We start from the raw sequence: 23,976 nt of genomic DNA, 5'->3' as shown, positions 1-23,976 counted from the left end.
TAGAGTTGTGTGTTTATGAGTAAGAATCAGGAGAAAGGCAAACAAGGCAGATATCCTGGTGGGAGTCTGTTACAGACCACCCAACTGGGATGAAGACCCAGATTAAATATTCTATAAGCACCTGGGAGAAGTCGCACAACTGCTAGCCCTTGTTCTCCTGGGGGACTTCAATTTACCAGATATCTGCTAGAAATACAATATAGCAGAGAGAAAACAGTCTAAGAGATTCCTGGAGTGTGCAAAAAAAACTTGCTGATACAACTAGTGAGGGAGCTGAGCTAGCTAGGGAAGGCACTTCCCTGGACTTGCTGTTTGTGAACAAAGAAAGACTGGTGGGTGATGTGATGGCTGGAGGCTGTCTTGGGCATAGTGATCATGAAATTATTGAGTTTTCAATTCTCAGAGAAGTAAGGAGAGGTGTCAGTGGAACTGCCACCTGGGACTTCTAGAGGGAAGACTTTGGCCTGTTAAGGAGACTGGTTGAGAGAGTTCCTTGGGAGGCAGTCCTGAAGAGCAAAGGAGTCCAAGAAGACTGGAAGTCTCTCTCACAATTTTGCAACCATTATTATTATTATATTATATTTTATTTGTTTCAATTATTAAACTCTTTTTATCTGAATCCATGATTATTTTTCTTTTCCTGATTCTCCTCCCCAATCCACCAGGATGGGAGGGGAGCATGCGAGCAGCTGCATGGTACTTAGTGGTCAGTTGAGGTAAAACCATGCCAAGTGAAAAAGAGAAAGGAAATAAAAGTAATGACACAAGGGAAAATAGAGTAAGAAGCAGAAGAAAACAAAATTTGAATGAAAAAGTATATATAACTCTTGTTGAATTTTAATAGCACTATATCAGGACACCCTTGGGCAACCGTATCCCACATGCTAATGTCAGAATGTTTTTGGAAGGCAAATTTTCTTTTCTCAGTGTACAGCATTACTTGTCATTCTGTTACAAAAATGTCACTAAAAAGTAACAGCCTTAAATCACACATAAAAGTTGCCTATTTAGACTGTCATTCTTATCATTTGCCTACAAAATTAAAGGATGTTTCTGTTTCACCATAATTATAATCAAGCACTCAGATACAGTCACATGTACTGTTTACATCTCATAATACCACTAACTATGGACACTATAACCTTTTTAAGTGTACCAGCCCAAGACCTTTTTCAAAACAGTAAGAAATTATGTAGATGCCTGATGGCTCAAAGGAACTTGCAATGGAGAAATAAACAACTGCATTTTGAAATAACTGTTAAATATTTCAAACTAGAGCTTTGTTATTTTATTTTACCCTCACTATAGCTAGTAATAATTACTATTTCCCTCCAGAGGGAGATTTACTTGCATGCTAAGAAAAATCCATATATTCAGTATACTTCTGTATACTTCTGTACTGTTCAGTAAACTTTTTTCAGATGTGATGGGTTGACCTTTGGTGGCTACCATGACCTCACCAAGCCTCTTTATCACATATTGTATGTAGTGTCCTATGATTTCATGCTGTTGTAAAAAGGCAGTCTCCAGCTTTCCTGTAGGTTCCCTTTAGATACCAAAAGGCTGCTATAAGGAGCCTTCTCTTCATGCTGAACAGTCCCAATTATCTCAGTCCATCTTCATTGGTGAGGTGCTCCAGCGCTCTCATCTTCATGGTCCTCTTCTGGACTCTCTCCAACAGGCTGATGCCCTTACTGTGCTGAGGACCCCAGAGTTATGCTAGTACTCTAGGTTAGGTGGGGTCTCTCAAGAGCAGAGCAGAGGGGGAGAATCACCTCCCTGAATCTCCTGGTAATGCTTCTTTTGATGCAGCCCAGGATATAGTTGGCTTTCTCAGCTGCAAGCACACATTCTCAGGTCACATGAAGCTTCTTGTCAATCAACAACCCCAAGTCCACATCAGCCCAGCCTATATTGTGCTTGGGATTGCCCTGACCCAGATCCAGGACCTTGTTCTTGGCCTTGTTGAAATTCATAAGGTTTGCACATACCCACCTCTCAGGCCTGTCAGGGTCCCTCTGGGTGGCATCCCATCCTACTGGCATTTCTGGATGGCCCTTCTCTGGACTCACTACAGCAGGTCTACATCCTTTTTATGTCAGGAGCTCCAGATTTAGATGCGGTACTCCAGGTGGGGTCTCACGAGAGTGGAGCAGAGGGACAGAATCACCTCCTTTGACCTTCTGGTCATGCTTCTTTTCATGTAGCCCAGAACGTGGTTGGCTTTCTGGGCTGCAAGTGCACATTGCCAGCTCATGTCCAGCCTCTCATCCACTAGCACCCCTAAATCCTTCTTGTCAGGGCTGGTCTCAATCCATTCATCCCTTAGCTTGTATTGATACCAGGGGTTGCCCCTACCCAGGTACAGCACCTTGCACTTGGTCTTATTAAATCTCATGAGATACCCATGGTCCCACTTCTCAAGTCTGCCCAGGTCCCTCTGGGTGGCATCCTGTCCTTCAGGTTTGGCAACTGCGCCACTCAGCTTGGAGTCATCTGCAAACTTGCTGAGAGGGCACTTAATACCACTGTCTATGTCACTGATGAAGATGTTAAATAGCACTGATCCCAACACAGATCCCTGAGGAACACCACTTGTCACCAATGTCCATCGGGACATTAGCTGTTGACCACTACCCTCTGGATGTGACCATTCAACCAACTCCTCATCCACTGAACAGTCCACCCATCAAATCCATATATCCAATTCAGAGAGAAGAATGTTGTGAGTGACTGCATGAAAAGCCTTACAGAAGTCCAGATGGATGGCAGCCGTAGCCCTTCTGTTGTCCACTGATGCAGTCACTCCATTATAGAAGGTCACAATATTGGTTGGGCAGGACTTGCTCTTGGTGAAGCTGTGCTAGTTGTCTCAAATCCCCTTCCTGTCCTCCATGTGTCTTAGCATAGCTTCTAGGAGGATCCATTCTATAATCTTTCCAGGCACAAAGAAGAAGTTTGTAGTTCCTGGGGTCCTCCATTCTACTCTTTTTAAGATGGGAGCAATTTTTCCTTTTTTCATGTTCACCTGATTGCCATGACTTTTCAAATATCATGGAGCATGGCCTGGTAGTGAATGCAGTGAAATGTCTCAAAACACTGTCAAAGAAGGAAGTTCCCATAAGATAGGCCACCAAAACAGGCACAGCTGGCAAACAGGAAGGTGTTAATTTCAGGCCTAAATAGAGGAGAAGGTTTGGAATTAGGACACTAGACAAAATTGTGCTGTAGAAACTTGTGATAAGCATAGATGTCAAGAAAAGGAAGATGCCAGGCCTGGTGAGTCAGATATGGGTAACCTATTAGGACAAAAATTCCTACCATGGCAAACTGTGAGAAAGGAAGTCCTTGTACACATGCCAGCCCAAGTTGTGGGAAGACCATCTGTGCTCTGTAGATACCTGGGACTTGGACTGTATAAGTGGTACCTCCAGAAGAAAATCAGTGGACCCCTACCACTGAGAAGATCAGAAGAGGAAAGGCCAGCAGGATGCTGCAGGGACCCACATAGTGATGGCTATCTCTCTACTTAATCTGTCTCTTTTTCTTTTTCTGTCCCCACCTCCCTCATTTACTGTTAAATAAAATCCATATTATTGACTTTGGCATATGGTCGCATTTGCACTTTAATTTGCCTGGAGACATCTTTTAATAATTGGATCCTAATAACATGGTACTTAGTTGCTGCTGGGGTCAAACCATTAAAGTTTCTTCCTGTTTGTGTTTGATATCACTTCATGTTGGTAAATACATAGAATTTTTGACAAAGTGCTGCAAGCAGAGTGTGTTGGTCTTGTACGGCCTGGTTCTTGGTATTGGGGGGGCGGCCACAGAGGTGGCTTCTGTAAGAAGCTACTAGAAGCTTCCACCATGTTTGGCAGACACAATCCCTGATGGCTCTGAGGATAGACTTGCTGCTGGCCAAGGCTGGGCCTATAGAGATGGTGGTAATGCCTCTGTGATAACATATTTAAGAAGAAAGAAAAAAAAAAAAAAAAAAGTTGCGCAGTTTTAATTCCAGCCAGAGAACAGCAGAGTGAGAACATGTGAGAAGAACAACTATGTAGACACCGATGTCAGTGAAGATGGAAGGAGAGGAGGTGCTCCAGGCACCAGAGCTGGGATTCCTCTGCAGGCTGTGGTGAAGACCATGGTGAAGCAGAATGTCCTCCTGTAGCCCATGGAGGTCCATGGGGGATGCAGAGATCCACTCGCAACCCATGGAGGTGCCCATACTGGAGTAAGTGGATGCCTGGAGGAGGCTGTAATCCTGTGGGAGACCCATGGAGAGAGGGGTCCTGCTCTCAGGCTGGAATAGCCTATCCTTGAAGGACTGCACCCTGTGGAAGTGACCCACGCTACAGCAGTATTGGGACAACTGTTGCTCGTTAGATGGAGCCACGTTGGAGAAGTTCTGGAGAAGTTCATAGAGAACCATCTCCCGTGGTAGGGACCCCAAGGTGCAGAAGTGGAACAACTCATCTCCCTAAGCAGCAGGAGAAACTACATGTGATAAATGACCAAAACCTCCACTCCCTGTCTCCCTGCACTGTTGGTGGGAAGGAGGGAGAGGTTGGGGGGGGGGGGGGGAGAAAGGTGTTTTTAAGGGTTTATTTTACTTATCATCATCCTGCTCGGATTTCGTTAGTAATAAATTCACTTTGTATCTCTCAGTTGAGCCTGTTTTGCCCTTCGAGTGTTTTCTCCCGGTTCCTTATCTCAACTCATGAAGCCTTCTTTAAATTTTGTCTCCTCTGCCAGCTGTATAAGAGGAGGGTGAGTGAGTGGATTCTGTGGCTGCCTGTCATCTGGCAACTGTCAAACCACCACACAGAGTCATTTCATTTCCCAAAAGAAATTGTACTATGTCAGTGCTTCTCAGCACTAGCTAGCAATGTAATTATCACTAATTTTTACAACCTTCAATATCGCTAGCTAAATTTGTCAATTTTTTCTTTGAACAATATCCTCAGTTCTTTGGCTCTACTCTAGCAAGTTCATGAGGAATTGACAGAAATCTTCTGGGCAACTCTTCAGAGTCCATTGATCATGTCATACAGTTTTTGAAGGACAGATCACATAGATCAACCTAGCATCACCATCTGTGGTGATTTAGCATGAATGTGAAAGGGTTTTTTTTCCTAAGGAAGTTCTAGCATGGATTGACAGCTTGGTTGAGGAATAAGTGTTATGTACACCTCTGGAGATGCAGTCTTAAATCAAAAATCCCAGGTGATCCAGTCTTTTCCTTTTTCCTTTTTCGGCTGACAAGGAGCTAACAGCACCTCCTAAGTCAGAAGTTTGGGCTAGGCCTCCCGGGGCTAGGCGTCCCGGGGCCAGGCCCAGCCAGGCCTCGGGGGAAGGTGCGCCTGTGGGAGAGTGGCCAGGGCTGGCAGTGTCCTCTCTGTCTCCCAGCTCCTCCGATGGGGAGAGGAGGAGGACTGCAAATCAACAGTGCTGGCCCTGTGCCAGGGGCCATGGCTGCTGGGCTCTTGGCTTGGCTGCTGGAGCCGCTGGTCTGAGGGAGGAGACACGTCTCAGAACTTTTCTCCGGAGCTACAGGGAGCTGATCCAAGTTTGAGTTGCTTTAAATCTGACCAGGGGTAGAGGAGGGTTCGTCCATCAGGGTTCCTGAGCATGCTCCTTCTCCCCCTTCCTCCCCCCACCATCACCTTCAGCCTTGAAGTTCCGTGAGTCTGCTGGAGAGGAGAAAAAGAGATTCTGGGCAAAGACATTAACCCTTTTCCCTCCTCCATGGAAGACAGAGGGATTTGAAATGTAGAGAGACAGCACTGAGACAAAGTCAGTGAAAGAACTGAGAAAGACTATTGGAAGATGGGATGGAGGAAGTGGACATTTCTGACCGGACTTCTCTGGATGTGAATTATGGGGAAATGGACTGTTTATGTAATATCTTAATGCTGCTTGGGGGAATGCAAGTTCTAGCCAAAGGGTTGTGTGTATTGATATACATGAGATTTAATTGAGAATTTTGAATAGAATATGCCCCTGTCTCCTGGGAAAGAATAAGGAGGTCCCTATTTCTTTTGGGATGGAGGCGATTTTAGCAATAGAATAAGAGAATCCTTGTTTTTGTACTAGAAAAGCATTCTTAAAATGATACCCCAAACACACGGAGGCCCATAAGCAGCTTGGGAAACTGTTCTATGGGTGGGACTGCACAGAATCTGCAAAATTCCAGGCAGTTGCAGATTTGTGACATCGAGAGTCACCAGACCTTTTCTTGTGGCGTGTTCTCCATAACCCTAGAGAGGCTTCTCTCCCAAGGTGATGTAGGATCGTGTTTAAATGGTGGCAACTGATTGAAAATCATAGTTTTCTCTCTGTGTTAAGTGGGAAAGTGAACAGTTTGAGGTAGGGAGTAGGAGGAGGAAGGTGTTTGAATGTCTCCTTTTTTCCCTCTGTTTTTCTTTAGCGTATTTTAATAAAATCTATCTGTTTTTACTTTTAAGTTGTGCCTGATTCGCCTATCCTATCTCCCAGTTGGTAAACCAAATTTGGCGAATGTGAAACCACAACACTATCACATAGGTGGTCATTCTTCTCAAGAACCTAAATTTATCTCAAAGAACCAGATTTCTTTTCAGGCATTTTTCTTATGCACAAAAGGCAGCCAGAGCTACCAAACAATGGAAGAACAGAAGAAAACCAGCTGTAGTTTCACACAGCTGTCTTCACTTCATCAAGAAAAGAATTTGGTGTGTTATGAGGAAATGAGTGCTGGCTAAGTGGTGTGTTTCTGTCCCGTCTTTGAAGCTTTATCAGAAGTCCAGGAAAACAAGAAAAACTCAAGGGGCTTTTTTTATGGTTTTGATGGCATTTTCTTCTAACATGTCCTTTTGTCTGCAGTTAGGAACTTCTCTCAACCTGTCCACTTAATGGAGCTTTTTATGACACGTCTGTAGCTGATGGTGGAGACAGGAATGCAACATACACATGCTGAAGTTTATGCAGCAACAGCCAATGTTTACTGATGGGCAGCCCCTTATATAGGGACTTCAAATTTCCCGCTCATACACATGTGATTGGTTGAGGTCTTAGTACCGCCCAGCTCACTTGACCAATTATATATGTGCATCCATGATTCATAGGGATTGGCTGGGGTCCCTTTGAGCTTGAATTAAACCAATCACTTTCATACCTGGGTGTTGCCTCAAGTTTGCCTGCTTTTCACTGTTTGCATTTTGTTCTCACGCAGCTTCAAGTAAACTATGTATGTTTTTAGAAAATTATCTTTGTTTACATTCTTCTCCTTTGGGAGGAGAAAGATGATTGATGGTGATGTTCACCAACGAGGTCAAAGAGGTGGCTACCTGTGTAGCCAATCTTGGCCTATCTATAAATTTGTATATATATGAAGTCAGAAAAATAAAGTAGAAGCTTTCCTGCTTGACCTCCTGCTGGCCTGCCTCATCCTTTCATACTCCTAACAGCAGTCGCACGTGTGACCCTCCGTCCCACCTGACTTGTTTACCTCTAACTTCTAACCAACTAGGCTGGTCAAGTTGGTATCTGTTAAGGCAAATTATCTGTGCAGCTATAAACCAGCTATAGTTGTCACACACATCCAGTGAAATATTTCTGACTGACTTACCTCAGTACTAACTGCTTCATCTGAGGGATTGATTAGGACTACAGTTTCTAAGACATCACTTCTGTGGTGAAGAATCTTCTGACCTGCAAGCACAGAGAAGAAAAAGAAGACATTAAATTCAACCACTGTGGTTTAAACCAGTGCTTTCCCAGAAGCTACTTATATGTTCCACGGTGGGACAGCCCTCAGGTTACCCAGGACAGTGCACACTGGCCACAGCAACTACTGTGCTGGCTTATGTCTTCAGGAATACCCAAGGCATGTGGTCTTACGGGCCAGAAACACCACTCTAGAAAACTCATAGAATCATAGAATGGTTTAGGTTGGAAGGGACCTTAAAGATTATCTCATTCCAACCCCCTGACAATGACAGGGGCACCTTCCACTAGACCAGTTGGCACAGGGCCCCATCCAACCTGGCCTTGAACAATTCCAAGAATGAGGCATCCAAAACTTCTCTGGGCAACCTGTTCCAGTGCCTCACCACCCTCACAATGAAAGTCTTCCTAATATCTAATCTAATCCTACTCTCTTTCCATTTGAAACCATTCCCACTTTGTCCTATCACTACTGATACCATGATGATTTTTTGACTTTTCTTTTTATATACTTTTTATGTATTCTCAGTATTCTTGGCATACATACTTTGTCAGATATGCTAATTTCCAAGGTCTATAAAATTGTATATGTAGTATACCAGGTGTGTGCATTTCGGTGTATTCCATCTTGACAAATTGTTGCACCATAAGGATCCTTATTAAATACCAGGGTAAAACCCCTTTTATCCCTAAACCATGTCTGGCTCATAATTCTAGGACCAGAGAAAAAGGCATCACTACATGCCCTTGCTAAAAGTCCTTCTCCAGCCCTCTTGTAGGCTCCCTTCAGGTACTGAAAGGCCACATGAAGGTTTCCCCAGAGCCTTCTCCAGACTTAACAGTCCCAATTCTATCAGCCTTTCCTCAAAGGAGACGTGGTCTGTCCTAATCATCTTTGTGGCCCTCCACTGGACTTGCTCCAATAGGTCAGTGTCCTTACTGTGCTGAGGACCTCAGAGCTGGATGCAGTACTCCAGATGGGGTGTCTCAAGCAGAGTAGAGGGGCAAAATCACCTCCCTTAACCTGCTGATCACACTTCTTTTGATGCAGCCCAGAACATAGTTGGCTTTCTGGGCTGCAAGTGCACACTGATGGGTCATGTCAAGCTCTCACCCGCCAACATCCCCAGAAGTCCATCTCCTCAGAGCTGCTCTCAATCCATTCTCCACCCAGGCTGTATTTGTGCTTGGAATTGCCCTGACCAAGGTGCAGGACGTTGCTCTTGGCCTTATTGAATTTCATGAGGTTTGCAGAGGCCCACATCTCAAGCCTGTCAAGGTCCCTCTGGAAGGCACCCCTTCCCTCAAGTGTGTTCACTGCACCACAGAGATTGGTGTCATCAGCAAACTTGCTGAAGATGCATTCCCTTCCACTGTCCATGTTACTGACAAAGATGTTAAAAAGCATCAGTTCCCATACCACCCCCTGAGGAATGCCACTCATCACTGGTCTGCACTTGGACATCAAACTGTTGACCACAACTCCTTGAGAGCGACCATCCTATCAATTCTTTATCCACTGCAAGAGTGGCTCATCTGTCAAATCCATGTCTCTCCAGTTTTGGCCCATCTGTCAAATCTATGTCTCTCCATATTAGAGACAAGGATGTCATGAATGACAGTGCCAAATGCTTTGCACAATTTCAGAGGTGAATGTAGTGGTCTTGACCATGTAAATGTACCTACTTAGAGCTTCATGTGTGACTGTCTCCCTTTTCCACTCCTTGGCATCAAACACTGATTATATTACAGGGTGGGGTGCTGGTAGTTTATTTCTATAAAAGGAACTCAGGCTTACTACTCAGGCTGATACTCAGATGCTCAGCTGGAATGAAGGAAAGTCTCCCTCAGAAAGACTTTTATCAAGCAGAAATGAAGTATCAGTGTGGGAGTAGAAAGCAGCAACAGCCTTTTACAAACTGGCAAGAGAGCGAGACTTATTAAACTACAGATGAAGTGGGAGAATCTGAGACATGCACAGAAGATCTGGGGTTGCTTTAAAGTAACTCTATCGAGTTTTTGCAGATTATCTCTACATACTGGTCAAAATATTTTTGTGACACGTCAAAAGAAGAAAGGAAGACGTTTCCAGGTTGCACAGAAGCGGTTGACTAGCTAGATTGTATACATCTCTAGTTTCTGTAAAGTAGGTTAAAATCCTATCTAAAGACTTCTGGAAAAAATATTTATCTGTTTGTAAGTATTTCCTCATCTGTGATTTTATTAAGTAAAGCTTCAAATTAAAACCAGATATAAATAGACTCAGCTGCTGCTTGATTCAGAATCAGTCCAATACAAAGAAGAAGTAAATATCACATGACATTTGCTTAAAAGGTGATTTCCATGTGCATCATCCTAGTTCCCACAGCTATGAAGTCCCATTGCTCACCTACGCAGCCAAATATTGATGACATTTATTGTAGAATCATTGAGATCAGGATGGTGTCTGTAACATTTTCTAGAGAAGTGACTGAAAAGGTTCCTAACTTACACATTCTATCTTTTCAGACTGATTAAGCATCATAATCATGGGGCCCACTTTTTATGGTGATTGTGTTGCAGCCAATTTTGTGCAAAACCAAAATGTAAATGAATAGCAAGGGAAAGAAAGCAAGTCCTACTTCAAGTCTTGTTTAACCAAGGATCACTACTGACACTTCTTACTGGCTATGCTGGTGCAACAGCAGCCCATGGGGATGTATGCTGTAGGCAACAAGCTACTCAAGAGAGGGCTTCCCATCAGTCCTTCCTGCCATCCCAGATGGACACCAGTGCTAACTTGCTCCCAATTAATGCCATTCCCACACAAATTAAATTCAGAATAATCTATTTGCAGAGGAAGCAGATGATGTGGTATGATGTGATGATTCTGGCAGAAAGGCCAAAGGGACAATATCTTCTCTCTGAAGACTGAAGACTGAAGGGGAAATTAAAGCAACCTGCATGGTTTTCTAATGGAAGACTAGCATTTGCTCTAATAACACAGCTGAGCTCTGGGGATGAATTTTCCACATAAACACGCAGTTTACACATTTCAGAAATCCTATCTGCTTCTGAGATCTCAATCCTTATTTGCCAATGGTCCAGTCTAGGTGACTTGTCTAGGTCTCTCTCTACCAGACTGCTCTTCTTCCTCTAGGCTGTATCTCAAGATGTGAGAGGAAAGAATACATGTCCCTTTAAGGCAGATTCAATCATAATTGTCTAATGTGAGGTGCTTTTTTGGTGGTGTTTGTTTTAGATCAGACTATTGTCTGAGGTAACCTGCTGAGGCAAATGAGAGCTCACATAAACAGCAGAGGGCTTCGTACATTTTTGAGTTCAATTCTTGTGTTTCAACATGATGCCATATTGAAGCCATAAAAATAAATCACAGAATCACAGATGCCTACAAATCACTGGTTGTTACAATCCCACTCAGGCCACAAAAGGATAGCATGCGTGACTTCAGTTCAGTTTTTATTACGTTGTAAACTTTTGACTGTTCTGATATGTGTTGTCATTGATGTGTCAATACTGGGCTCTGACAGCGTGTCTTACCTGACTGAGATCAACAATGCTCTGTTAAAGCTGGAAAAAAAGAAGTAAAATAACAATAGTTGATACAGACAGTAGAACAAACAGTATTTTACTCACTTGATAAGGATAGTAGAATAAAACAACATTTTACTCTTGTCAAGGACAGTAGAACAGAACAGCCTTGGAGAAATAAAGGATGTAACTTAGGCAAACAGAAGTCATGCAAAACGCAAGCAGGATGCCAGCTCAGCTCTGCAAGGCTGACAAAGTAGAAGTTATGCAAAACAATGATATCGCAGTTACTCAAAAGCAGGGGCAAGGAACAGCTACCTAAAAAGGACACTGGACTTGAAGACAGACATCAAAGAACAATATAAGGACTTCCAATAAGGGGTGCAACTATGTAAAATAAAGTCAAGTAAGCAGGGATAGCTAATGAATATGTTATCAGTGTGTATTATAAAAACTGTTCACCTGACACTCAGGGCACTCAATTAGAGGAAGGATCCTCCTGTAGCAGAGGCTCTAAATAATAGGAGGCCAGACAGAGAGCAAACGACACGTTGAACCAATGTGGCTATCATGGCGTTCTCCATTTATTCTCTCTGAGACAGCGGGTTATATAGATTCTTAGTATAGTTTACAATGACAGGCCATACAAAGAATGCAAACAAGCACTATTTATCTTATTCTTAAGGTAGCTGAACTGTTCATGCCACAACATTATATCTAGAAACCCACTATTCCCTGGGTATGCCTTAACATGATTTCTTGCTGCAACACAGCACAGGCCTGCAGGCCTGCACTGAGGCCCAGGCTGGATAGCTCACCCTCGATCCAAATACAAATCATGTCCTCACTCTCCAAGAAACTCTGCAACATCCTCCCAGTGACCAGCATGCTGTTATAAAGAATGCCTGCTTTCTAATACTCAAAACTGTGTTAGAAAGTTTCTATCTGGCTGATTTTGATATCACAGTATTATGGGACTTCATTTAATCAACCACAGTCAATAGCTGTGCCATATGGAAACAAAACACAAGGGTTGTGTTAGCATGTAGTAGTGGTCCAAGGCAAGATGAGTGGGTATGGGAACATATTGCCTAAGTGTCCTGTGATATATGAGCCATACACTGTGATGTTCCCTTTGTTGTTAGAGAAGCCTTTGTCCTGATGTACTTCTGGCTACTCAGCATTTCACTATTTTAGACTCAGAGAAATCATCAAAAGGCTTTGTTGAGTGTTAGGGATGTCCCATTGGTACTGTTTTAAAATCTTTTATAGGAGGATCAGTATGGTATGTCTTAGGACTAAACTTCTTTAACATTATCAATGGTAGTGATTAGCTTGTCCTGTTAGGTGAGAATTTGGTATTAAGTAACTGTGAGGGGTTTTTTCTCCACTTAAAAAACCCCCACCATTTTGTCCTGTAATAGCTAGAGGAGGTAACAATAATGGTGTTTTCACAGCCCTTTGTAATTTTTTAACAAAGAAAAAGAAGACCAATTAAGTCATACTGACCCAAAGCATGCTTCAAATTTCATTTACAGATCTTTAGGTATAGGATGCCCATTCATAAATGGAACGATGAAATCCCTTAGGATAATGTCACCATATCCTTTGAACAACATCTGAAAACAATGCTGTTCCCTAGTTATGTGTCAAAGTTCTGTCAAGTAAAATGAAATATTACAGTGCAGCTAACATCTGAACCAAATGAGCACATCTAGAAGATGCCTGTGCATGGAGAGTTACAGAGCCATTTTAATGTAGACATTTGAATCTGCAGGATGTAACCCAGCATGAATTTAAGAACTCATTTTCCTCTGAATATTTAAAGTCAAAGTATATATTTTCTGGAACCACCAAAGTATTCTAAAAGTTATGGTCTTTTTTTTAATAAGATAGCACTGACATAAAATAATTTTCACAGGTGTGGTGGTTTAGAATGGATTGTGATTGACAGGTTGGCTGACAAATGGGAGTGTTTCTACGCCTCTGGAAACATAGCCTTAAATCCGAACTTTTCAGGTGACTCAGCCTCTTTCCTTTTCCGGTCATCGAGAAGGTAACATCACCTTGTGGATGGGGTCGGGCTGGTCCCCCCGGGCCCTGCCTGTGGGACAGTGGTTGAGGCTGGCTGTGTCCCCTCAGTCCCCTCCCAGCTCCTCCGATGGGGAGAGGAGGAGGAGGACTGCAGATCAGCAGTAAGGCCCTGCACCAGGACCACAGTGGCCGTGCTCTGGGCCTTGGTTGCCAGAGCCGCTGGTCCGAAGGAGGAGAGACTTTTAAGAACTTTTCTCCAGAGCCCCAAGAAGCTGATCCGAGTTTGAGTCGCTTGGAGTCTGACCGGGGTGGAGGAGATTTCGCCAATCAATGTTCCTGAGCCTGCGCTTTCCCTTCCTCTCGCCTGACCATTATCTGTGGCCTTGAGTCTGCTGAAGAAGAAAAACTCTAAACAAAGACTTTAACCCTTTTCCCCCCTCCGTGGAAGACATTTGAAATGTAGAAATGTAGAGCATTAAGAAAAAGTCAGTGAAAGAACTGAGAAAGACTATTTTGAAGATGGGATAGAGGAAGTGGACATTTCTGACCAGACTTCTCTAGATGTGAATTATGGAGAAATAGACTGTTTTTGTAATATCCTAATGTTGCTTGGGGGAATGCAAGTTCTAGCCAAAGGGTTATGTGTATTGATATACATGAGATTTAATTGAGAATTTTGAATAGAATATGTCCCTGTCTCCTGGGAAAGAATAAGGAGGTCCCTATTTCTTTTGGGATGGAGGCAATTTTAGCAATAGAAGAAGAGAATCCTTGTTTTTGTACTAGAAAAGCATTCTTAAAACGATACCCCAAACACACGGAGGCCCATAAGCAGCTTGGGAAACTGTTCTATGGGTGGTATGGAGGACGGTGGTCTAAGTACAAGTATGGGGAGGCCTGGCAGATTGATTACATCACACTGCCTCAAACTCGCCAAGGCAAGCGTCATGTGCTGACCATGGTAGAAGCCACCACAGGATGGTTGGAAACCTATCCTGTGTCTCATGCTACAGCCCGCAACACCATCCTGGGCCTTGAAAAGCAGGTCCTTTGGAGGCACGGCACTCCCGAGAGAATTGAGTCAGACAATGGGACTCATTTCAAGAATAATCTTATTAAAACCTGGGCTAGGGAACATGGCATTGAATGGGCATATCATATCCCCTACCATGCACCAGCCGCGGGTAAAGTGGAGAGGTATAATGGGCTTTTAAAAACCACCCTGAAAGCATTGGGTGGGGGGTCCTTAAAAAACTGGGAGCAGCATTTAGCAAAAGCCACCTGGTTAGTTAACACTCAAGGTTCCACCAACCGAGCGGGTCCTGCTCAGTCCCAGCACCTTAATGTAGTAGATGGAGATAAAGCCCCAGTGGCCCATGTTAGAGGTTTGTTGGGAAAGACAGTATGGATCAACCCTGACTCGAGTACGGGCAAACCCATCCGTGGAGTTGTCTCTGCTCGAGGACCGGGTTGTACATGGTGGATAATGCAGAAAGATGGAACAATGCGATGTGTACCTCAGGGAGATCTGAATATGGGGTAAGATTGATATGTGCTGAATGTTACTACCATTGGCTGCACGTTAGATCAGTTAGACATGAAACAGAAGGAAATGTATAAGTGTCGAAGGTCTGAGCAAGTAAGACGGACAGAAATGTGTAAGTGTTAAAGGTCTGAGTAAGTGAGATGAAAGTTTTAATTGGATGGATATATGGGATAAGGGGTGGAATGTTCTGGGTTGAGCTGCCTCCTATCCCATATATCCATCCCATATCTTGGATATGTTGTTATGTCTCGCAGCTGAATCCCGCCCTCTTGGGCGGGAGCCTGCAGTTCCTTCCTTCTTTTTTTCCTTCTTGGCTGTTTCGGCTCTTGCTTTAGCTAGCTCGGCTGCTTTTGCCTTCTTCGCTTTGCTTTGCTTTGCTTTGCTGCCCCTGCCGCCGTTTTTCTTTCCCCCCGCTGCTTCTGTTTGGTTTTTTTCCCTCCTTCCTTCCCCCCCTCCCCCCAAGGTTTGAACCGGCTCCAGACCTGACCTGACCTGAGAAGTTGGAGAAGTCCCGGGCCAGAGGGAGACGCGTCAGCAGCCTCCTCATCATCACAGTAACCCGTCTTTTCCCACTATTCGGTGTTGGGGAGTGTATTTTTGTCAACAAACCGGTTTTTCCACTTTCCTACGAGGTATTTTCCTTCCTGAAACCAGGGCTTGGAGGGGGGGGAAGGAGTGGTGGAGGTTTGGTTTAGGGGACTCCTTCTGGAGGTTCTTCCCTAATTTACTCCAAAACAGGACAATATACATGGGTTTTAATTAAGAATTTGGATTAGAATATGTCCCCGGCTCCTGGGAAAGAATAAGGATGTTTCTATTTCTTTTGAGAGAGAAGTGAATTTAGAAATAGAAGAGAATCCCTGTTTTGTACTAGAAAAGCATTTTTAAAATAATACCCCAAACATGTGGAAGCCCATGAACAGCGTGGAAAACTGTTATATGGGTGAGACTGCACAGAATCTGCAAAAATTCCGGGCGATGGCAGATCTCTGAAAGCCACTTGATTTTTTTTTTTCTTGTGGCGTGTTCCCCATAACCCTAGAGAGGCTCCTCTCCCAAGGTGATGTAGAATCGTGTTTAAATAGTGGCAACTGACTGAAAATCATAGTTTTCTCTCTGTAGTGTGTGAAAAAGTAAACAATTGGGACGGGTGGGGGGGAAAGTGTTTGAATATCTCAGCAGGTCTCATTTTTTTTTCTTTCCTCTTTTTTTTTTTTTTTTCTTTAGTGTGTATTAATAAAATCTATCTGTTCATACTTTTAAGTTGTGCCTGTTTTGCCTTTTTCTCTCAAAAATCCTATCTCCCAGCTGATAAATGAAATTTGACAAGTGTCAAACCACGACAACAGGTTCTATGACTTCCATTAACCTGTGGCACCATTTAGAAGGAAACTTTCAGATATTATTTATCTTCCTGGGATCTACAAATCTTTGCAACTACTTAAAATTGAACCAGTATTTATAGCTCTCTTTTTGAATACAGACAAATAGCTCATTCTAATATATAGAAAGAAAAGCAATAATTCACATATTAAATATACTTGCAGATGCTTTTGATCCTGACATAATGCTCCCTGAAACAACTGAAGTGTCATGTGAACCAGTTATTTATGATTCTATAGACCTGAGAAGTTATAAAGTGTTGAGATGAAATTATTTCCTAACACCAGCTCTGTGTTTTGGTAAACAAAATGTGACAAACTCAAGTATACTTTAGCACTGTGGCATTATAGGCATAGGATTTCAGTGCCAAAAATTTCCAGTAGTGGCTGTTTAATAGACAGACAAAAATTTCCCGACCTCATCTAGAGAAACCTCTCCCAAAACCATATTTTTGATACGATGTAATACCCAGCATATTCTAAAACCATTCAAGTGAATGACCTACTGTTGGAGTCCAGGGCATCCCTCTGGGTGCCCTGGAAGGTCACAGACCTCGCCAGAGAGGTCTGGGACCTGAGCAAGAGGGTTTGAGATCTGTACAGGAGGGGTGTAGACCCTGGCACAGAGCCCAGGAAGACACAGTCTTTGACTTCAGCCCATGGAAACAACTTCCAGCATTGAGAGAGAAATTACAAGTCACAAAGGTGTGACAGACAGTAGTGTAGTTTATCACTGGGTGGAAAATTTTGTAGTTTTGGGGTTCTTAGAATGGAGGTGAATGGGTGTTGCCTCAAGTTTGCCTGCTTTTCACTGTTTGCATTTTGTTCTCACACAGCTTCAAGTAAACTATGTATGTTTTTAGAAATTATCAGTTTTTAGAAATTATCAATTTGTTTACATTCTTCTCCTCTGGGAGGAGAAAGATGATTGATGGTGATGTTCACCAACGAGGTTGAAGAGGTGGCTACCTGTGTAGCCAATCTTGGCCTGTTTGTAAAACTGTATATATATGGAGTCAGAAAAATAGAGAGCTTTCCTGCTTGACCTCCTGCTGCCTGCTTTGTTCTTTCGTGTACCTAACAGCAGTCGCAAATGGGGAACAAGATGGAGGATTTAGCGTGGTGCCCTGGCTTCTTCTTCTTCTTCCTTGGCCTCCATCTCCTGCTGTGACGGTGGCACAAAGTAGTTCAAGGAGATTAGGTCAGAGTAGAGGTGACCCTATTAGTATAGGTGATAAGTATTGGCACCTAACTGTAAATAATAGACATGTAATTATCTGTATAAGAGGGCAGGGACCTCCCATCAAGGGGAAAGTTGTCCTGTATCAGAGCAGCTGAACAGACCTTGGCTGGGCACAGAGAGAACTGTAAGATAAGAAATAATAAATAACACAAGAAATCTTGAAAAGCAAGACCTTGAAGACTCCATCTCATTCTTGCGTCTGGCTCAGGCCTCTCAGAGGCCAAAAGACTCTCAACCATCTGAATCTCGGGTGAGCAGAAAAAACCTGAGAACCTACCACTTAATTCTTTGGGTCACCACAGTCTAAAAAATCAAACACTTGAGAACTGTTCTTTAATATTTAGCCTGCATTTCCTTTAGTTAAATGTTCCTATTTCTACCTCTTTGTCCTTTACAATAGCATAGCTCCACATGCTTTGCTAATTACACTGCTTCAGTACTTGTATACTGGCAATGTAAAGTACCTTTGCCATAGATAATTAAGGACAATAGATTAAATAAAAATTAAAAATTCTGAAACAAGAAAAAATTGCATTGATAAGAAAAGGATGATGCTATAATTTTTGAATTGATTTACCATGGCCTCCTAATTTCTTCAGACAATTAGACAGTCAAAATGGATAAAAGTTCCCAGGCTAGAACTGATGCCAAGATGATTTTTTGCCTTTTCTTTTGTATACCTTTTATGTAACTTTTATGTATCTTCAGTATTCTTAGCATGCATACTTGTAATTCCTTAAGTCTGATAACTTAGCATAGCCCTAGTATTTTGTTAGGCCAGGAGACCAAACTTCCTATAGGCCTTGTAGTAAGAGGCTGGAAAACCCTACACTGTCTTGGCAAACCAAGGCCATCTTTAGAACATATCCTGTAAACTAGGGATTTGGCCCATCCATGGGGGAATTCCTAAAATGGGGGAATATCATGCCATTCATCCAGGCCTCCCATTAGGGCATCCTTGTTAGATATACTATTTTGTAAGGTCTATAAATTGTATACATGATCTATCTTGTGGGTGCATTGCAGCACATTCCACCTTGGCGAAGTGGTGCACCAATAAGGATCCTTATTAAAATACTGAGGTAAAAACCCCTTATCCCTTAACCATGTCTGGCTCTCAATTTTTTAAGACCAGGAAAAGGCATCAGAACTCAAGTAACAGAATAAATCAGCATGTAAGCTTTCCTCCAAATTAGGTAACAATAAAATCAGGCAGCTATCTAAACAATACAAAATTAATATTAATAAGCAAAAACCTGGCCTGCATGTGAAAAGATACAGAATTTTCTACTTCACAGGAAGCAGGACAGTGCATAGTGTGAGGTTAAATGGAACACAACCACCTCAATTTGTACTGCAACATTTGAATTTGTTTGCAGTTGGAGAATCACAAGATAGTTGAGGTTGGCAGGGTGGGTTAGACCAGATGACTCAGGACCATATCCAGTTGTATTTTAAATATCTTTGAGGATGGATACTCCACAACCTCTCTGGGAACCCTTTTTTAGTGCTTGGCCACCCTCACAGTAAAAAAATGTTTCTTTAGGTCCAAGTTGCATATCCCATACTTCAGTTTGTTCCTTCTCATCCTGTCAGTGAGCCCATTGAGAAGAGTCTGCCTCTGACTTCTTTACTCTCACCAATCAGGTATTTATGCACTGTAATAGGGGAATACTCCAGTATAGGAATCATGGTTACGTATGGTAGCCTTCCATGGTATCTCATATCAGATGGAGTTGCCTGAACAATGGTGTGAATAGTGTTCTAGTTCAATTTTCAGTTTTTTTCCTCTTCCTTCCATAGCATCCAGATTTTGTATATCTCTTATCAAGGGTATTGAATCAAGTAACACACACTCTCTCTCTCTCTATTACAGTTCTGTCTGCTTTACCTTGGCCGAAGTCAGGATGAAAGACACGGGAGACATAAAGTTGCATTCAGTCTTGGTTATTTATTATACCTTATCTATTTACAGTCTCATGAAGCGTGAGCTCCAACTTACAAGTTAGAGAAATGAAACGAAATGGAGCTAATGGAACGGTATGGGACCAGGTGAATGCAAAAAGCGGCTATAACGCAAATCTTGCAACTTTAACTGCATACTACCACAGTTACGCAAACAGCGCAAATATTGCTGCAAATAGCGCAAAGTTCCCAAGCCCCACAGCCTGTGGTGAACAGATTGTCTCTGCAGTGCAGGGCGGTAGGACCCATGCTGCTCGAACAAAGCAAAGTCTCCTCACCCTGCTGCTCCTCCGTCTCCCCATTGTATCTTAACTTTAATGAAAAGGTATTGCCCTGAGCCTCCAATAAACTCTGATAAGCATGAATTGCATGTTTTACAAGGATGTAAGCTTAACTCTCAGTTGTATGGACGACACATAAATGCCACTGTCAACTTCTTCACTGTGGTTGTTGATTATGTTTTGTTGGGGATGGGGGGGGCGGGGGGGGGCGGTCATGTTTTGACAATCATGTTCCAAACATACCTATCCCAGAATCTCAAAGCCCTCCAACTCCAAGCCTTCAGGTTCAGTAAAGATGCTGTTGTTTTTCTGACTGGTGCCAAAGCTGTTAGAACTTGTATGAGTTCTCAGTAGCTAGCAGGAGAGCATAAGCACCAGAGCTCAGTAGCCAGGTAAATAAGTCTGTTCCACTGACCTTACTGTTCTTTTTTTGTGTCTCAGCCCTTTGCCACTTTGAAGACTGTGGCCATTTCAGGGAAGCTGACATGGGTTTTCCATTCTGCCACACCCAGAGAAGCAAAGATATCCAGCAAAGGCCCCCCAATGCAAGCAACTGCACATGTACCTGTCACTGCATACTTCCAGAGCATTACCAGTGGGATGGAGGACAGCAGGCAGAAGACTGGCTTTACCTGTGGTTGCCCTCCACAGATTACTCAATCCAGTCTCGACTTCCACCTAAACTTCTGGGAAAATGCCTAGTCTCCTAAAAGGTGCTTTCAGGCAGGGCTTGCTTAGCTCCAAGTCTGGGCATGAAGAGACTTTTGTTGTGGGCATATCTGCAGCAACAGCATATATAGGCAAGCAGCCTCAGACCTGTCCCATCCCCATCTTGGCAAGCATACAAAACTCTTCCCCTTGTCAGGGGCACTGGTGCAGAGCTCACCCTGATCTGCTCTGAACACAACATGCATGCTGAATATGCATTTCTTAAACTGAGACAATCCTTTAAGTTGCTAGGAAACAATGCAGACATGGTAAGAACATGAGTGGTTAGGTTTTAGTGGAGTGTTGAAATAAAAGAAAAATGGATTTTTGTCTCTGTTTTGTAATGTGTGATGTCCCAGAGCTGCTGTCAGGTTCCCACTGCCAAACTATACCGAGTTCTGGAATTCACCCAGTGTTGGAAATGATGAAAGTTTACAGGAAAGTTTTACAGATATGAATGCTTAGCAGAAGGCTCTCTGAATGTAAAACCTTTAAGTGAAATAGAAATGAAAGCAAGTTTTGATACAGAAGAATAAAGGATGTCTGAAGCTAGCGTTGCTGAGCAAGTTGTTACTGGACAACTAGGAAGGCAGAGGTTATGTTGAGTTGGAAAGAGGTTTTATGGCTAGAGCAAAGGATATGCTGACCACAAACAAAGAAGATGTTTTTAGCAAGCAGAAAGAAGTCTCAAGAAAAGCAAAAGATACTATAGGCAAACAAAGACATATTTTTACCAAGTAGAAAAAAGGTCTAAGAATTTTCCACTGCAAGAAAACAGACAAACAACTTTAAGCTTAAAATGTAACATACTAACTCGATGTGATTGGATAGTACTAACCATAATATGGTAATGATAGTAGTTGTGATAGGCTATAGGTAAATGTAAAGGTATTGTGTATAATGCTGATTGGTTTTTAAGATGCTCAGTAAAGAAAACTATATAATGCATTGTAATCAGAACTAAAGTGGCTTCAGGTTTCGCCTATAAGCTGATGCTGACAGCTTTAGGTGTGGCTCTGTTACCCATGACCCATGACTGCTGTGACTTCAATTTATGAAATAAACAGCACCTTTAAAGAGCCACCTGGAGCCCCATATCTCTCATGCAAGCTCTTACAACCCAGTCCCCTTTTGCCTTCTGAAACACTGTGCAGGCACCTAGGATCCATTAAGAAGAACTGTGAGTTGCATGAGCAGTAAAGGTATGAAGAAAAGGATAGAAATGCTTTTTAAATACTGAAAAGTCAATAATGAAATGCATTAAAGAAGCTTCAAAATGTCCATTCCTGACAGGCCTTTGTTTTTATTTTGGGGAGGGCTCGAAATGTTCTTGGCCTTCCTAAGGAAAGTTGGAGTCCTGCAGAAAAAATTTCTAATCTCAGGCAGTTTATGGTTTTCCATCATTGTTTTCCTGATACTGCTGCAGTAGATTGCAAAGCATTTCACAGATGCCAAGTCCCTGTAATTTAACCATTTTGCCTGACAGTCTGCAAGCAAATGGGTTAATTTTCAATAAAGGTCATAAGTTAAGACAAGCAAAAGAGCTATAAAATAAAAACATATGCTATCTGAAACACTGTGAAAGAAACAATATAGAGCAAATATTGGTAATGCAATGCAAACATTGGATTCAAGTCCAGTAACAAAGCTAAAAAAGCAGCATTTCAGTTAGCACAGGTCTGGAAATGGGCTTTCAGGCCACTCTGTGCAGAGCCAACCTGCTTTTCTTATTCAGCTTTCCCAGGAGTAGCCCACAGATGACAGCTGAAAGACCCTGGTGGACATCATGGTTAACAGCCCAAATTTTGATTGGGGATGCTCACTTGCAAAGTTATTTAATGTTTGTCCTAGAAATTCTTTGCTGCTTATTAGGAGTTGGGCACTATGATGTGAGTATTTGGACTCAGTTGCAAAAGTTCAGTGTAGAATTATTAACTGTCCTTGGTTTGTAGAAAAATATAGGTACATTTTAAGTTTTATCTCTCAAAATGAATGGTATTCATGTCTGCTGTGTTTCACTTGGGATTAGTGACACTTTGTGCTTTCTGAAATCACTTCAGTCCCTGGGTGCTTAAGCAAATGCCCAGTTTCAGTACTATCACTTTTTGTTCATATTTTGGATGAAAACAGAGCCTCCCCCTTGGAAAGGAAATTCAAATTGGAACTTCTTGGCAGTGGTAGTTTGTGACCAAGAAATGATCTGGCAGGAATGGAAGGCAACTGAGTTATTGCTGTCTTTAAAAATCAAAAAGTTGCAAAAACAATTACAGGAAGAAAAGTAAAAAGCACAAAAGTTGTGAGAACAGGTCAAAATTATGCTTTTACAGGTTACTCATTCCCCTAAGATCCTATAGATTAGGAAACTAGTGGTGTCCCCTGAAGATGGGGATGCAGATATCTGGGGTTATTCTGATGACAGGAAACCAGAACTGGCACTCAACCTGGCATTCTATGCATGCTGAACTGAACTTTGCTTGAAATAGAGTGGCGGGAACCTCCCCAAAAGACTACCAGAGACCCCCAAAGAGGCCTGTGGTACACTGAGGTACAGTGACATGTAATACATAAGGTTGCGCAAGCTAAACAATTATGCACTAGTAGGTGGTGACTATTTATTAGATAGGCAGGTTTATGTAGATTTCAATGCATTAATTTTCTCCATGCTTGTTTGAATTCTGGAAAACTTCCACATTACACCCTGTGCAGAATAAACATGTCTCCTTTCTAAACTTAACTCTTGTCCATGTTAAGAGTTCCAAAAATTCAGTAACAATGGGAAACCTTGAATTGGAAGTGAAGAGATCCTCAGTTTGGAGAAGCAAAGACTGGCAATCATTGCTATATAAAGCCAGGAAAACACCTTTCAGGATGGGATGGGCTAAAGTTCATGCAAAGGATAATCAACCAGCTACATAGTGAAATCAAAAGGCAGATGAGCTAACTAAAATTAGGAAAATCATCTTAAGTCCTGAGTGGTATTGATTGGGAGAATGGTTACATCAAAATCTAGGCCACACACATAAAGAAGCACTTTAATTTTCTCCACAGAGTAAAGAAATAGAAACAAAATATAGAAATATAAAAAGAAATATAAACAGAAAGAACAGGTGAAACTATTCTTACTGAATGTCTCCAGCGTAGATTGAAATTAAGTGCAGATATCCCTGCTAAAGCACCATCTCTACGTACCAACAAAGGGGAAAAATCATGGTCTACATGGCAAATTGATTATTAAATCCTCTGTGGGATATCAATACATCCTCCAATGAGTGGAAGTAGTGGCTTGTTCATGGTGACTAAGTGTCAGAAAGAAAAACAGTGAAACATAATGCAAGGGCTATAATTTTTGTTCACAAATTAATTACTCCTGATGTTATCTGTAGAGGAATGGCTAGCTGAGAGAGGTCACGTAGACACGCTGCAGCTGGATAGCAGCAAGATGCTAGTCAGCCCTTGGTATCTATATAGGCAAGGGCACCGTGTCCTTGAGTGCAGCTGCTAAACAATATCAAGATGTGCAACAGGATGGGTAAGCAGAAGTTTGGAGGATAACTAACCACAGGAATGCAGAGG

At 42.5% G+C, this 23,976-nt stretch overlaps 1 protein-coding gene across 1 annotated transcript in view; it reads right to left on the bottom strand.

Moving 5' to 3' along the window:
- The window catches only part of LOC136373321 (microtubule-associated protein 1B-like), a 134,186-nt gene that overhangs the window by 19,816 nt on the left and 90,394 nt on the right, over nucleotides 1-23,976 (bottom strand). Inside the window, exon 3 of the mRNA XM_066338215.1 lies at nucleotides 7,616-7,698. Within this exon, the coding sequence (XP_066194312.1) occupies nucleotides 7,616-7,698 (83 nt within the window). The remainder of the gene's footprint in view (nucleotides 1-7,615; nucleotides 7,699-23,976) is intronic.

The sequence above is a fragment of the Sylvia atricapilla genome, chromosome W, assembly GCF_009819655.1.
Source record: "Sylvia atricapilla isolate bSylAtr1 chromosome W, bSylAtr1.pri, whole genome shotgun sequence".
Classification (NCBI taxonomy): Eukaryota; Metazoa; Chordata; class Aves; order Passeriformes; family Sylviidae; genus Sylvia; species Sylvia atricapilla.
Note: the sequence above shows the minus strand (reverse complement) of the source record. Positions and strands in the feature narration are given on the sequence as shown.